Below are 17,638 nucleotides of genomic sequence, written 5' to 3' on the forward strand. Positions count from 1 at the left end.
CCTTTTAGTAATAATTTATAACTGTACATTGTTTGTTTGGGATTATTCTTTAGCATAACTCAAGGGATATCTAATTGGTGTGCATTTCAATACTGTGTTGGCATATTATATTATATTTCCTAGTGGGTAACTAAATCAATTCAGCAAAAAAAGAAACGTCCTCTCACTGTCAACTGCGTTTACTTTCAGCAAACTTAATGTGTAAATATTTGTATGAACATAACAAGATTTAACAAATGAGACATACACTGAACAAGTTCCACAGACAATGTGTCTCTGAACAAAGGGGGGGGGTCAAAATTGAAAGTAACAGTCAGTATCTGGTGTGGCCACCAGCTGCATTAAGTACTGCAGTGCATCTCCTCCTCATGGACTGCACCAGATTTGCCAGTTCTTGCTGTGAGATGTTACCCCACTCTTCCACCAAGGCAAATGCATGTTCTCTGACATTTCTGTGTGGAATGGCCCTAGCCCTCACCCTCCGATCCAACAGGTCCCAGACGTGCTCAATGGGATTGAGATCCGGGCTCTTTGCTGGCCATGGCAGAACACTGATATTCCTGTCTTTCAGGAAATCACGCACAGAACAAGCAGTATGGCTGGTGGCATTGTCATGCTGGAGGGTCATGTCAGGATGAGCCTGCAGGAAGGGCACCACATGAGGGAGGAGGATGTCTTGTAAAGCACAGCGTTGAAATTGCCTGCAATTACAACAAGCTCAGACCGATGATGCTGTGACATACCGCCCCAGACCATGACGGACCCTCCACCTCCAAATCGATCCCACTCCAGAATACAGGCCTCAGTGTAAACTCATTCCTACGACGTTAAAAGCAAATCCGACCATCACCCCTGGTGAGACAACACCGCGACTCATCAGTGAAGAGCACTTTTTGCCAGTCCTGTCTGGTCCAGGGATGCTGGGTTTGTGCCCATAGCACAAACCGTTGTTGCCGGTGTTTGTCTGGTGAGGACCCCCCTTACAACAGACCTACAAGCCCTCAGTCCGTCCAGCCTTTCTCAGCCAATTGCAGACAGTCTGAGCACTGATCGAGGGATTGTGCGTTCCTGGTGTAACTCGGCAGTTGTTGCCATCCTGTACCTGTCCCGCAGGTGTGATGTTCGGATGTACCGATCCTGCGCAGGTGTTGTTACATGTGGTCTGCCACTACGAGGACGATCAGCTGTCCGTCCTGTCTCCCTGTAGTGCTGTCTTAGGCGTCTCACAGTACGGACATTGCAATTTATTGCCCTGGCCACATCTGCAGTCCTCATGCCTCCTTGCAGCATTCCTAAGGCACGTTCACACAGATGAGCAGGGACCCTGGGCATCTTTCTTTTGGTGTTTTTCAGAGTCAGTAGAAAGGCCTCTTTAGTTTTCATAACAGTCACCTTAATTGCCTACTCTCTGTAAGCTGTTAGTGTCTTAACGACCGTTCCACAGGTGCATGTTCATTATTTGTTTATGGTTCACTGAACAAGCATGGGAAACAGTGTTCAAGCCCTTTACAATGAAGATCTGTGAGTTATTTGTATTTTTACGAATGAAAGACAGGGTCCTGAAAAAGGGATGTTTCTTTTTTTGCTGAATTTATATATTTTTTTGTCAGGGATATCTTACCCACTAGGTGGAAGCACTGCACTATTTTATATATGGTTGAGCCCACCCAGTCCACACACTCATTTTCACATTCTGCCTGCTTACAGACCACATAGTCTATTATTGCCACACAGGGGTGCAACTTTCACTGGGGACGGGGCACGGGGACACTCCACATTTTGAAACTGCATTATTATCCAGTATTATCATTGGAATGTGATACAAAATGAGGCAACGGTGTCCTTTAGAGGGATTGGATTAAATGTGGAAGACACATTTCAGTTGAATGCATTCAGTTGTGCAACTGACTAGGTAACCCCACCTTTAGGACCATGTGGACGCCTCCGAGCGGTTGGGTAGGCTGTTTTGAGTGTTCATCCAGCAGGAAAAAATAAATATATATTATGTACCCCCACACTTCTAAAACCAAAGTTGCGCCCCTGTTGCCACACATTGAAATACTAGATCCAAACTGATATGAACTCAGGTCCCTCAGAAGAGATGGCTACACAACCAAAGTCTTTCAAGATATGTTCACCCTCTGGTTGGTATTGTCATCAGAACAACTTAGTCCTTTTTTAACAGACTAAGGCGATTTATCTAGTTGACCAGCTTTCCATCGTTGTATGATTTTTTTAGTGTGCAAATGAACTCAAGCTTACGGACAAGGTCAAATGCGATATAGCAATGCACCTGAGTGAATTGCGCAATTACACAGTTAATTTCCCGAAACGGATGACACGAACAACTGGATTCGTTACCACTTTCATGCCCTGCTTCCATTCCACTTACTGATATCGGAACAAGAGAGCCTCATTGAAATTGCAACAAGCGGATCTGTGAAATTTTAATTTAATATCGACGGGGCTGTAGTGGAGCAGGCCGAAAGTTTCAAGTTCCTTAGTGTCCACATCATCCAGACACACCAAGACAGTCATGAAGAGGGCATGACAACACCTTCTCCCCCTCAGGAGACTGAAAAGATTTGGCATGGGTCCCCAGATCCTCAAAAAGTTCTACAGCTGCACCATTGACAGCATCCTGACCGGTTGCATCACTGCCTGGTATGGCAATCTGACCGTAAGGCGCTACAGAGGGTGGTGCGTATGGCCCAGGACACTGGGGCCAAGCTTCCTGCCATCCAGGACATATATAATAGGCGTGTCACAGGAAAGCCCATAAAATTGTCAGAGACTCCAGTCACCCAAGTCATAGACTGTTTTCTCTGCTACCGCACGGCAAGCAGTACCGGAGCGCCAAGTCTAGGACCAAAAGGCTCCTTAACAGCTTCTACCCCCAACCCATAAGACTGCTGAACAATTAATCAAATGGCCAGCGGACTATTAAATTGACCCCCATTTGTTTTGTACGCTGCTGCTACTCACTGTTTATTATATATGCATAGTCACTTCACCCCTACCTACATGTACAAATGACCTCAACTAACCTGTACCACCTCACACTGACTCGGCTCCGGTCCCCCCTGTATATAGCCTCGTTATTGTTATGTTATTGTTGTTACGTCCGTCGTTAGAATGAGACCAAGGTGCAGCGTGGTAGGCATACATTTTTCTTTCATTAAAAATGACACCAAAAAACAACAAAATATAAATGAACGTAAAGTAACTGTGCAAAAACAAGATCCCACTGCCTAAGTATGATCCCCAATCAGAGACAACGATAGACAGCTGCCTCTGATTGGGAACCATACCCGGCGAAAAAAAGAAATATACAAACTAGAATGCCCACCCAAATAACACCCTGACCTAAGCAAATAGAGAAATAAAAAGGCTCTAATGTCAGCGTGACAGTATCCCCCCCCCCCCCAAAAGTGCGGACTCCGGCCGCAAAACCTGACTCTATAGGGGAGGGTCCGGGTGGGCATCTATCCTCTGTGGCGGCTCCGGTTCGGGACGTAGCCCCCGCTCCGTACGCTGATCCCGCCGCTTCCTTGGAACCGGACTGTGGCTCGTCTGCACCGGAGATTCTGGAATGCGGACCATCGCAGGAGGTTCCGGACTGCGGACCGTCTCAGGAGGTTCCGGACCGTGGACCTTCACTGCAGGCTTCGTGCCATGGATCATCACTGCAGGCTTCGTGCCATAGATCATCACTGCAGGCTTCGTGCCATGGATCATCACTGGAGGCTTCGTGCCATGGATCATCACTGGAGGCTTCGGGCCATGGATCGTCACTGGAGGCTTCGGGTCATGGATCATCACTGGAGGCTTCGGGTCATGGATCATCACTAGAGGCTTCGGGCCATGGATCACCACTACAGGCTTTGTGCGTGGAGCAACAGGATGTACTAGGCTGGAGACACATACTGGAGGCCGGGTGCATGGAGCTGGCACAGGATAGACCGGACTGTGGAGGCGCTCTGGAGGTCTGGAGCGTAGAGCTGGCACAACCCGTCCTGGCTGGATGCTCACTTTAGCCCGGCAAGTGCAGAACGCACACTGGGCTGTGCAGGCACACTGGAGATACCCTGCATAGAGCTGGCGCAGGATATACTAGGCCGTGGAGGCACACTGGAGGTCTGGAGCGTAGATCTGGCACAACCCGTCCTGGCTGGATGCTCACTTTAGCCCGGCAAGTGCGGGGCGCTGGCACAGGTCGCACTGGGCTGTGAAGGCCACTGGCGACACAGTGCGTAGAGCCGGCTCAGGATATCCTGGACCGCGGAGGCGTACTGGAGACCAGGAGCGCTGAGCCGGCACAACCCGTCCTGGCTGGATGCTCACTTTAGCCCGACAAGTAGGCACAGAACGCACCGGGCTAAGGGTGAGCACTGGAGGCACAGTGCGCAGAACCGGAAAACATGGTATCTGAACCGTGACCAACTCCTCATCATAATTACAGGGAGTTGGTTCTTGTTCCCACCTTTGCTCCGCTCGGTGCCCCGTGTGCCTCCACCCAAAAATTTGAGGCTGACTCTCAGGCTTCCGTTGTCTCCTGGACTCCTGGTTTCGCCGGCGTTCCAGTCTCGCTGCCTCCACCTGCTTCCATGGAAGGCAATCCTTTCTGGCCTGGATCTCCTCCCACATCCAGGATCCTTTACCGTCTAGTATATCCTCCCATGTCCAAGATGTCTGCTCCTCCTGGCCACGCTGCTTGGTCCTTTGGTGGTGTGATCTTCTGTTACGTCCGTTGTTAGACCAAGGTGCAGCGTCGTATGCGTACATTTGTCTTTTTATTGATGACACCAAAACAAAATAACAAAGACAAAAAAACGAAAGCGCACAGTACAGTAAGGCTAAGAAACTATACAGAGGACAAGATCCCACAAAACCCAAAAGGAAAATGACAACTTATATATGATCCCCAATCAGAGACAATGATAGACAGCTGCCTCTGATTGGGAACCACACTCGGCCAAAAACAAAGAAATAGAAAACATAGACTTTCCCGCCCGAGTCACACCCTGACCTAACCAAACATAGAGAATAATAAGGATCTCTAAGGTCAGGGCGTAACAATTGTATTATTTTTTTATTTTATACTTTAGTTTATTTGATAAATATTTTCTTAACACTTCTTGAACTGCATTGTTGGTTAAATAACCTCCAGACGAGCATCAATGCCATACAACTCTACTTCTGTGGCCTCCAACTGCTCTTAAATGCAAGTACAACTAAATGCATGCTCTTCAACCGATAGCTGCCCGCACCTGCCCGCCCGTCTACTCTGGACGGTTCTGACTTAGAATATGTGGAAAACTACAAATACCTAGGTGTCTGGTTAGACTGTAAACTCTCCTTCCAGACTCACATTAAGCATCTCCAATCCAAAATTAAATCTAGAATCGGCTTCCTATTTCGCAACAAAGCATCCTTCACTCATGCTGCCAAACATACCCTCGTAAAACTGAATATCCTACCGATCCTTGGCTTCGACAATGTCATTTATAAAATGGAAAATTGGATGCCGTCTCTCACAGTGCCATCCGTTTTGTCACCAAAGCCCCATATACTACCCACCACTGCGACCTGTATGCTCTCGTTGGCTGGCCCTTGCTTCATATTTGTCGCCAAACCCACTGGCTCCAGGTCATCTATTTGTATTTGCTAGGTAAAGCCCCGCCTTATCTCAGCTCACTGGTCACCATAGCAGCACCCACCCGTAGCACGCGCTCCAGCAGGTATATTTCACTGGTCGCCCCCGAAGCCAATTCCTCCTTTGTCCATCTTTCCTTCCTGTTCTCTGCTGCCAATGACTGGAACGAATTGCAAAAATCACTGAAGCTGGAGACTCATATCTCCCTCACTAACTTTAATCACCAGCTGTCAGAGCAGCTTACAGATTCCTGCACCTGTACATAGCCCATCTGTAAATAGCATATCTATCACTCCAGTGTTTAATTGCTAAATTGTAATTATTTCGCCACTATGGCCTATTTATTGCCTTACCTCCCTTATCTTACCTCATTTGCAGACACTTTATATAGACTTGTTCTATTGTGCTATTGACTGTATGTTTGTTTATTCCATGTGTAACTCTGTGTTGTTGTTTGTGTCGCACTGCTTTGCTTTATCTTGGACAGGTAGCAGTTGTAAATGAGAACTTGTTCTCAACTAGCCTACCTGGTTAAATAATGGTGAAATAAAAATAAAATACATTTTTAAAAGGCTTGTAAGTAAGCATTTCACAGTAAGGTCTACACTCTTCGATGCATGTGACAAAGTTTGATTTGACTTGACACTTGTACTGTATGTCGTAGCCTAGTGGAGATCAATATCTACCTTGTGTTATTAAGCTATATATAACGGTTGTTAATGCTGCATTTCAGATACATTTTTCTACATTTGAATGTTGCATTAATCGACCATGGCCTAGCGTTTGAGCAAGCAAGAGAGAACATTATTTTGAGAGAAAGCCCTGATCCCAAACACTGCCCCCACATGGAGAGACAGAGAACTGCTCATTTTCTGGGACTCACGAGGCTCGTTTGAATTTCCTGATGCAGCATGTGAAAATCACGATTTCGTAGGTGCTTGCGTCTTTCAAATTCCGGACGGGGAAGGAACATTTGGCCCATAAACTTACCGTTAGTACATTTTCTAACACGTCTCCCCACAGAATGTAAGCATCTAAGGCAATTACACAAGATTTTTGTTCTGTGTGGCCAAGATTAATAACATATCAATACCTTATTTTGAGAAGATTTCATACCATCAATCCAGTTGCCCCAACTAACCTCATAGGGGTCATGAAATGAATGCAGTTACCTCCGATAAGTGTTTATAATACCAAAATATAATCCACAGACATGGACATTTATGAAAATGATCATTTGACTTTGCCACCCCAGATGGTATTGATCTGTGAAATTTGGCCCTCTGGACCATCTATATTATAATATAGTCTCTCAGCTGCAGGAGGGTCTACTCCTAACGTTTTGTGACAATTTTATTCATTTCAGGCTCAAAAGAAGCACTCGAGCTGTCCACATTATTTTCTGCTGTTTATTTTCCTGTTTTTTGGAATGTCCAGTATCCCTGGGATACCATGCTGTCATAATGTATTTAATGTGTGATCCGTGTGGCTCAGTTAGTAGAGCATGGCACTTGCAACACCAGGGTTCTGGGTTTGTTTCCCACAGGGAACAAGTAAAAATGTATGCTCTCACTACTGTACATTTCTCTGGATAAGAGCATCTGCTAAATTACTAAAATGATTAAGCATTTGTAGGCCAATTTTGAATTCCTACATTACCCATAATTCTCAAGTGAATGAAAGGATTGTATAAAATATAATTGTAGTAGTGATGAGTAGAGTTGTGGTGACATGTTTTGGGGATTTAGATATACCTACCTATTTTAAATACTATAAAGTAAACAAAAGTATGTAATATATTGTATAGATCAATAAAAACAAAGGCTATTAAAATCACTCATTACAAAGATATACAAGGACCTTGAGCATTCCCTCCAGTGGCAAACTGTTATTGAGGAAATTATTTTTAAATGGTTAATGACCTTAGATTTGAGCATTTGTGGTTTCCTTTTAAGAAAATTCTCAGTTATCTTAAATTTGTCATTGGTGTTACTACTCCTACTGGTAGCACAATCTTATTATAATGGGTTTTTTTATCAATAAGCTGCCATATCAGTTCACTTAGAATGGGAAGATGTACCCAAATAAATTTACTGAAACAATTGATTTTTATTGAAATGCCCAAATGCCACCTTAAATCAAGAACAACCCAAAGTTTTGAATGAATTGACATTAATTGGAATTGGACCCCACAGGCAGCAAAATTCAAATTTAGTTGGAATTAATGTAGTGTAGAATTTACCTCCATGCCATTGAATCTACAAGATCAAAAAATATTAATTTGTGGCACGGACAGATAAAACGTTCTACCTTAGCTGGAAACTCATGGTAGTTTAAAAAAAACTGATGGGTACTTCCTTACGTGTGGTTAAGGTTGTTGACACAGGTGGACTTTGTTCTTCATTTTCCAGCACAGTGCAGACAGTGACAGAGTACTGAGTAGCAGGTTTCAGGTCAGAGAGAGTGATGCTGTGTGAAGATGTGGTAGTGATGTGTGGTTTTGTTCTTGGACACTGGTAGGAGATCTGGTAATGATGTTGGGTTTGGTCCAATCCTGGTGGCTGGTTCCAGCTAACAGCAGCTGATGTGGTGTCCACTGAGTCAACAGTCAGCTGGTCTGGAGCAGGAAGTACTATGGGAAAGATGTATTGTTATTAGCATAACTACAGTACTCAAAGGTGGCACTGGTGTGTGTGTACAGGAGTGAAACATTTCTTCAGGAATAAATTACTAATATAAATGAGAAATTATTATTTTGGAACTTGGATGAGGTAGATCTCTTACTCGTGCAGATGGTTGTAGAGACTGGTTCACTCTGTTTCCCATTGTTCAGCACAGTTGAGACACTGATAGTGTACTCAGTGCCCAGTTGAAGGTTGGGAAATGTTTTGTAGCAGTTGTCAGTATATGCTGCCTTGAGCTCTGTTCCTGGGCTGCAGTAGGATATGAGGAAGCGTTGTGGAACTTTCTCCATCCCTTCAGCCTTGGACCAGTAGAGTGTGAAGGAAATTGCTGTCTGGTCTATCTTTAATTCTCTGGGTGCTGGGACAGCTAGAATAGGATGCATAGCTCATTAACATTTTTGCAGATAATAACAGACATAATATTATGTATGAATCACATGTTTGAACCTTTAAATTAATATATATAGCCATTGATTCTTGAAGAATACAACTTATGAGCTTAGTTTCACAAACTGCTGTACGTCATCAGAACCCAAAATATACTTTTGTTTTACTCCATTATTTGTAAAGAATGTAATTGGAAACAAACAGTGTATAGCTTTAAAACATGGTTAAACCTATCGTTTTGATCTTGTGGTCAGTTCTTTCATCCATAGCTCTGTCTATGATTTTGAAAATAGTTACATTTCTCTAGCCCCATCCCTCAGCTGTTTACCAAAACAAGTGGCGGGGTGACGGCTTTGTTATTTTGTAAATCCTAGATTGGCTGTTTAAGACAAACACAAGTCACTGTACCTGTGAATACAGATGCTGAGACTGTTCTGTTTTCGCTGTCATCTTCTCCCTCTGTGGTAACGCTGAACTCATAGTTTTCACCAGGTTTAAGTCCATCTATTTCAATTTGATATGCGTATTTCACCTCTAGGCTGCTCGCTTCACCATCACATTCCCAGGTCACTCTGAACTTCTGTGGTACTTTAACCCCCTGAAGAGAACTCCAGCTCAGAGACACAGAGTCTGACGTCACCGACAGGAACTGGATCTCACTAGGAGAGGGCAGCTCTGGTACAGGAGTGAATAAGTGTACATTACTGATACAGAAATTAATTGTGAATTATTATTCAGTAACCGCTGTTATGTAGAAGTTGTCAATATTGAATCCTGATTCATCTTGCACCAACTTTGAAATAATCATGAATCACAACATTGACAGATTTCGATATGGTATATTAACTTTGGTATGTCATTTGTTTCTGTTTTTTTAAACTGAGTAAAATAACAATCATATATTTTTTTAAACCTATACCTTCAACTGAAGTCTGTCTCTGGTATTGGTCTTCATCTGGAATCTTTATTGAATAAATTGTCAAATAAACAAGTCATTAAAATACAAAGCTGATTATTAGTTGATCGTGCAAAAAGGTTGTACTACTTAGTGTACTTCATAATTTGCAATAATTTACTTAACTAATCAGCTTATCGTTAAAGAGGTATTTTATAGCTAAAATTGTCAATGTCAAGTACATTGTTGATTTTTTTGTAAAATATTTAGACTTTGTTGTTAATCCATACAGAATGCAAATGAGTGTCTAGTCTGTTCTGCTGAATATACCCTATCTTTGTGACTTCCTGTGAAATATAAATGTTATATCTAAATAAATTAAATAACAGACAGAACTTTCGTTCAAGGTCTGTAGTCACCTCCACCAGTGAGTGTTTTTTCAATGCTGCTACTGTGTAGTGCTGCTTGACATCGGTCTCACAGTAGGACACACTGCAGGTTTGACAGAACTTCACAGCTTTGACTTCAGAGCAGATATCACAGACCACCTCTCCTGGTTGCATTCTGTTACGTATAAGAGTAAGAAACAACACAGTACAAGTAAAAGCTATTTAAAAATGACTTGATATGTTGATAGATTTACTGAGTAGCCTGACATAAAACAATACAAAAAAATAGACAATGTGGTAAACCATGAAAGCAGAGGGGTTGAACTGGCTGATTTCACCTTGTTTTCCTCCTCATTAAGACATGTGACTGACTGTGTTGTAGAAGTTTATGGCCCGTATCACTAGTGTCCTGCCTAGCAGTAAAGAACGTTGTTTGTACAGATGGGTAGGAGGAGACTCAGCCAATGAGGAACGGTTAAATACCAGTGCTTGTGTGAAAATGTTTTTTTGTCTGACTGCAGCTGTATTCACCCTTTGGGAAGAATTAAACTTGGTCAAGCTTTCCTAGTGTCCGTGGAGTCATTTACTCTTAAAATTAGAACCTAACAACTGAAAAGATAAGATTTGGGGTCAATTTCATTTAAATTCCAGTCAGTTGTGGAAGTACACTCAAATTCCAATTCAAAATGTTTCTTGTTTAAAAGCATACTGTCCTCCGCCATTGTCGCAACCCCTATTACCAGCCTGTTCAACATCTCCTTCGTATCATCTGAGATCCCCAAGGATTGGAAAGCTGCCGCGGTCATCCCCCTCTTCAAAATGGGGAGACACCCTGGACCCAAACTGTTACAGACCTATATCCATCCTGCCCTGCCTATCTAAGGTCTTCGAAAGCCAAGTCAACAAACAGATCATTGACCATCTCGAATCCCACCGTACCTTCTCCGCTGTGCAATCCGGTTTCCGAGACGGTCACGGGTGCACCTCGGCCACGCTCAAGGTACTAAACAATATCAGAACCGCCATCGATAAAAGGCAGTACTGTGCAGCCGTCTTCATCGACCTGGCCAAGGCTTTCGGCTCTGTCAATCACCATATTCTTATCGGCAGCCTCAGTAGCCTCGGTTTTTCTAATGACTCCCTTGCCTGGTTCACCAACTACTTTGCAGACAGAGTTCAGTGTGTCAAATCGGAGGGCATGTTGTCCGGTCCTCTGACAGTCTCTATGGGGGTACCACAGGGTTCAATTCTCGGGCCGACTCTTTTCTCTGTATATATATCAATGATGTTGCTCTTGCTGCGGGCGATTCCCTGATCCACCTCTACGCAGACGACACCATTCTGTATACTTCTGGCCCCTCCTTGGACACTGTGCTATCTAACCTCCAAATGAGCTTCAATGCCATACAACACTCCTTCCGTGGCCTCCAACTGCTCTTAAACAAAATGCATGCTTTTCAACCGTTCGCTGCCTTCACCCGCACTCACACCCGACTAGCATCACCACCCTGGATGGTTCCGACCTAGAATATGTGGACATCTATAAGTACGTAGGTGTCTGGCTAGACTGCAAACTCTCCTTCCAGACTCATATGAAACAATCTAAAATCAAATCTAGAGTCGGCTTTGTATTCCGCAACAAAGCCTCCTTCACTCACGCCGCCAAACTTACCCTAGTAAAACTGACTATCCTGCCGATCCTCGACTTCGGCGATGTCATCTACAAAATAGCTTCCAATACTCTACTCAGCAAACTGGATGCAGTTTATCACAGTGCCATCCGTTTTGTTACTAAAGCAACTTATACCACCCACCACTGCGACCTGTATGCTCTAGTCGGCTGGCCCTCGCTAAAGGTTCGTCGCCAGACCCACTGACTCCAGGTCATCTACAAGTCCATGCTAGGTAAAGCTCCGCCTTATCTCAGTTCACTGGTCACGATGGCAACACCCACCTGTAGCACGCGCTCCAGCAGGTGTATCTCACTGATCATCCCTAAAGCCAAAACCTAATTTGGCCGCCTTTCCTTCCAGTTCTCTGCTGCCTGCGACTGGAACGAATTGCAAAAATCTCTGAAGTTGAAGACTTTTATCTCCCTCACCAACTTTAAACATCTGCTATCTGAGCAGCTAATTTATCGCTGCAGCTGTACATAGTCCATCGGTATATAGCCCACCCAATTTACCTACCTCATCCCCATACTGTTTTTATTTTATTTACTTTTCTGCCCTTTTGCACACCGCTATCTCTACCTGCACATGTTCATCTGATCATTTATCACTCCAGTAGTTATCTACTAAATTGTAATTATTCACTCCTATGGCCTGTTTATTTATGTATATAGATTCTTTTTTTCTACTATGTTATTGACTTGTTTATTGTTTATTGTTTACTCCATGTGTAACTCTGGGTTGTTGTCTGTTTACACTGCTATGCTTTATCTAGGCCAGGTCGCAGTTGTAAATGAGAACCTGTTCTCAACTAGCCTACCTGGTTAAATAAAGGTGATATTAAAAAATTAAAAAAGAAGGAAAGAAAATGCAATATGAATTTCAGTGTACTTCCTCAATTGAATAGAATTGAAATGAAATTGACCCCAAATCTTGTCTTTTCAGTCAAATGTCTTAATGAGGAGGAGGATAACAAGGTGAAATCAGCCAGTTCAACTCCTTGTAAGTTAACCATTTAGCTTCAGCCGGTGTGCGACTGTGGTGAAGATGGTTCAATGTTGGATATCTCTATGGGGCTAGTAAGGGACCGTCACAAAATCACACAATGTTCATGGGACCATATTGTCATGTTGCACAACTGTTAGTTCTCATTAAATACTTAACATTTTTTATATGAATTATTACAATTTATAGTTGGTTTGTGGTTAAGTCATTGAAATTTGAAGCTAATGTAAAAAATATTGTTCCATCCACACTGTGTAATTTATTGATGGTCCTTAACTAGCCCCATGGAGATATCAGACTAACTTTACCAGGTTCAGCGTGTGTTCTAAGATAATTTACGAATGAACATCCACATGTTAGAGGGCATTATTTGAAATCAAACCCAACCCTCAAATATCCCAAGGAAAACGGAGACGGCATCGATTCCTTAAATCTCTGACATTCTTATTTTGGAAAATACTGACTTTATTACCAAAGTTATCCTATTCACACATTTTAAATTAATTCTGTGACTCTGCTCTCTCCAGATGGACCCTACAAGTTCCAGTAATGCAAAATGTTAAGGGGTCAAAGTAGCTAAAACACCTTCATGGAGACATGTACATAAACTGTTGTGAAGTGTATTGTCATGTTAGACACATGTAGAGCACAGTGTATGATCTTACTTTTCTTGTTGAGTAGAGGTCTCCTCTTTGAAAGAGTAAGGGAGATCCATTGACTGGTGAGTCTTTGCTGATACAAAACTTTGAGTTTGTGACTCTGCTCTCTCTGGATGAACCCTACAAGTACAGTGATGCAAAACATTGAGAGGTGTTAGACAGACCTGTGTAAAATACATAATATATATTATACAGTACCAGTCAAAAGTGTTGGGCTAGTAACCGAAAGGTTGCTAGATCGAATCCCTGAGCTGACAAGGTAAAAATCTGTTGTTCTGCCCCTGCACAAGGCACTTAACCCACTGTTCCTAGGCTTTGTAAATAAGAATTTGTTCATAACTGACTTGCCTAGTTAAATAAAATCCAGGGTTTTCCTTGATTTTTACTATTTTCTACATTGTAGAATAATAGTGAAGACATAAAAACTATGAAAAACACAAATTGAATCATGTAGTAACCAAAAAAAATTTAAACAAATTAAATTATATTTTATATTTGAGATTCTTCAAAGTAGCCACCCTTTGCCTTGGTGACAGCTTTGCACACTCTTGGCATTCTCTCAACCAGCTTCATGAGGTAGTCACCTGGTATCCATTTAAACTAACAGGCGTGCCTTGTTAAAAGCTTATTTGTGGAATTTCTATCCTTCTTAATGCGTTTGAGCCAATCAGTTGTGTTGTGACAAAGTAGGGGTGGCATACAGAAGATAGCCCTATTTAGTAAAAGACCAAGTCCATATTATGGCAAGAACAGCTCAAATAATCAAAGAGAAAATGACAGTCCATCATTACTTTAAGGCATGAATATCTTCAAATTTCTTCAAGTGCAGTCACAAAAACCATCAAGCGCTATGATGAAACTGGCTCTCATGCGGACTGCCACAAGAAAGGAAGACCCCGAGTTACCTCTGCTACAGAGGATGTGTTCATTCGAGTTACCATCCTCAGAAATTGCAAAGAATTGCTTCAGAGTTCAAGTAACAGACACATCTCAACATCAACTGTTCAGAGAAGAATGCGAGAATCAGCACTTCTTGGTCGAATTGCTGCAAAGAAACCACTACCAAAGGACACTAATAATAAGAAGAGACTTGCTTGAGCCAAGAAACAGGAGCAAAGCATGGAGGAGGAGGTGTAATGGTGGGGGGGTTCTTTGCTGGTGACACTGTCAGTGATATATTTAGAATTCAAAGCACACTTAACCAGCATGGCAACCACAGCATTCTTCAGCGGTACGCCAACCCATCTGGTTTGCGCTTAGTGGGACTATCATTTGTTTTTCAACAGGACAATGACCTAACACACCTCCAGGCTGTGTAAGGGCTATTTGACCAAGAAGGAGAGTAATGGACTGCTGCATCAGATGACCTGGCCGCTACAATCACCCGACTTCAACTCAATTGAGATGGTTTGGGATGAATTGGACTGCAGAGTGAAGGAAAAGCAGCCAACAAGTGCTCAGCATATGTGGAAACTCCTTGAAGACTGTTGAAAAAGCATTCTAGGTGAAGTTGGTTGAGAAAATGCCAAGAGTGTGCAAGTTTGAAGATGTAATCCGGAGATAGGTGTTTTCTCCATCTCTTTATAATACTCTAATTCCACTGATTTCAAAACTTGATCCTCCAGAAAGTGGAGAGCAGCACTTATGCAGCTCCACTACACAATACATTTTTTTTAAAGCCGCATTCGACAAGATTACAAACAGAGACTGACCAGCTAAAATAGACAGAAGCCTAAACGGCAGACCAATCCGAACTCCTCTCTCGGCATATCCAGCCCCCTCATTATCTCAGCCAATCATGGCTAGTGGGAAGGTTGCTGCCTTCTTCTGTGGCTTAACCAAAAAGGCTCGTAATTTAACAATTGTATTCATATTTACAGATGGCATACAAGTTTGCTATTACCGTAATTGCTGGACTATTAAGCTCACCTGAATATAAACCGCACCCACTGAATTATTAAAAAATATGTATTTTGTACATAAATAAGCCACACATGTCTATAAGCCGCAGGTGCCTACCGGTACATTGAAACAAATGAACTTTACACAGCCTTTAAACGAAACACGGCTTGTAACAAAAATAAATAGGCTTTAACGAAACACGGCTTGTAACAAAAATTAAAACAGTAGCCTACCAAGAAAGTCATTGGTCACTATCTTCCTCCTCCTGTGCACTGAAACCACTGAAGTCATCTCCTTCGGTGTCGGAGTTGAATAGCCTCAGAATTGCTTCATCCGATGTTGGATCGTTTTCATTGTCGCTCTCGTCACTTTCATCCGGAGGCAAATACCCCGCTGAGCTCATGCTTCCCCTTCAACACGCAGCAGTCCAGCCTTTCGAAACCCGTTGATGATAGTGGATTTTTTGACAATGCTCCACGCTGTCAGGACCCACTGGCAGACTTGACCATAAGTTGCTCTTCGCATGCGGCCCGTTTTAGTGAAGGATTTCTCCCCACTTGTCATCCAAGCCTCCCACTGAACAAGGAGCGCCACCTTAAATGCACGATTTACACTGATGTCGAGTGGCTGCAAATACTTTGGGCCATCTGCTTTTCTTCCCTCTGAAAGCTTTTGTTGTCTTTTTGCACTGAGTCAGTTCCTCACGCTGCTGTTTACAAAGTCTTATAATCGACTCATTAAGGCCAAGCTCCCATGCAGCAGCTCTATTTCCTTTTCCAACAGCCAGATCGATCGCCTTCAACTTGAAAGCTGCATCATATGCATTTCTCCGTGTCTTTGCCATGATGAGGGTGACAAAATTACTACCGTAATCAGAATGATGGGAAGTTTGAGCTCGCTCAATTTACGTCACATTATGTGACGGTGCTCAGTTTTTTGGCAGCATGAATCTTGTGAAAGAGGGAAAAATCCATAAATTAGCCGCGTCATTGTATAAACCGCGAGGTTCAAAGTGTGGGAATAAAGTAGCGACTTATAGTCCGGAAATTACGGTACATGAAAGTTCATATGTTCCAGAAGGCATTTTCACTCATTTTTGATGAGAAAACATATATATATATACAGTGGGGAGAACAAGTATTTGATACACTGCCGATTTTGCAGGTTTTCCTACATACAAAGCATGTAGAGGTCTGTAATTTTTTATCATAGGTACACTTCAACTGTGAGAGATGGAATCTAAAACAAAAATCCAGAAAATCACATTGTATGATTTTTAAGTAATTCATTTGCGAGATTGGAGTATCTGTCCATAAGACCACTTTAAGCCGTACACTCCACAACAACAAAGCACAGCTACTCACAAGACCAATGGACATGGGAACAATAACCGACAATACGCTGGTGGACAGAGGGCATATACAGTTGAAGTCGGAAGTTTACATACACTTACGTTGGAGTCATTAAAACCACTCCACAAATTTCTTGTTAACAAACTATAGTTCTGGCAAGTCGGTTAGGACATCTACTTTGTGTATGACACAAGTAATTTTTCCAAAAACTGTTTACAGACAGATTATTTCACTTATAATTCACTCTATCACAATTCCAGTGGGTCAGAAGTTTACATACACTAAGATGACTGTGCCTTTACAGCTGGGAAAATTGCAGAAAATTATGTCATGGCTTTAGAAGCTTCTGATAGGCTAATTGACATAATTTGAGTCAATTGGAAGTGTACCTGTGGATGTATTTCAAGGCCTACCTTCAAACTCAGTGCCTCTTTGCTTGACATCATTGGTAAATCAAAAGAAATCAGCCAAGACCTCAGACATTTTTTTGTAGACCTCCACAAGTCTGGTTCATCCTTGGGAGCAATTTCCAAACGCCTGAAGGTACCACATTCATCTGTACAAACAATAGTTTGCAAGTATAAACACCATTGGACCACGCAGCTGTAATACTGCTCAGGAAGAAGACGCACTCTGTCTTAGAGATGAAGATACTTTGGTGCGAAAAGTGCAAATCAATCCCAGAACAACAGCAAAGGACCTTGTGAAGATGCTGGAGGAAACAAATACAACAGTATTTATATCCACAGTAAAACGAGTAATGACCACCGTTATGTTTGGAGGAAAAAGGGGGAGGCTTGCAAGCCGAAGACACATCATCCCAACCGTAAAGCACAGGGGTGGTAGCTTCCTGTTGTGGGGGTGCTTTGCTGCAGGAGGGACTTGTGCACTTCACATTATAGATGGCATCATGAGGATGGAAAATAATGTGGATATATTGAAGCAACATCTCAAGTCATCAGTCAGGAAGCTAATGCTTGGTCGCAAATGGGTCTTCCAAATGGACAATGACCCCAAGCATACTTCCAAACTTGTGGCA

At 42.7% G+C, this 17,638-nt stretch overlaps 1 protein-coding gene across 2 annotated transcripts in view; it reads right to left on the reverse strand.

The window, feature by feature from the left end:
* Window positions 1-17,638, reverse strand: part of LOC115121406 (interferon-induced very large GTPase 1-like) — a 66,403-nt gene that overhangs the window by 15,291 nt on the left and 33,474 nt on the right. For both annotated transcript variants that reach the window (XM_065003575.1, XM_065003576.1), the window contains 6 exons: window positions 13,352-13,465; window positions 10,042-10,186; window positions 9,647-9,689; window positions 9,136-9,402; window positions 8,441-8,707; window positions 8,019-8,288 (listed from right to left, as the gene is read on the reverse strand). In XM_065003575.1, the coding sequence (XP_064859647.1) occupies window positions 8,019-8,288; window positions 8,441-8,707; window positions 9,136-9,402; window positions 9,647-9,689; window positions 10,042-10,186; window positions 13,352-13,465 (1,106 nt within the window). The remainder of the gene's footprint in view (window positions 1-8,018; window positions 8,289-8,440; window positions 8,708-9,135; window positions 9,403-9,646; window positions 9,690-10,041; window positions 10,187-13,351; window positions 13,466-17,638) is intronic.

This window comes from Oncorhynchus nerka, linkage group LG18 (genome assembly GCF_034236695.1).
Source record: "Oncorhynchus nerka isolate Pitt River linkage group LG18, Oner_Uvic_2.0, whole genome shotgun sequence".
NCBI lineage: Eukaryota > Metazoa > Chordata > Actinopteri > Salmoniformes > Salmonidae > Oncorhynchus > Oncorhynchus nerka.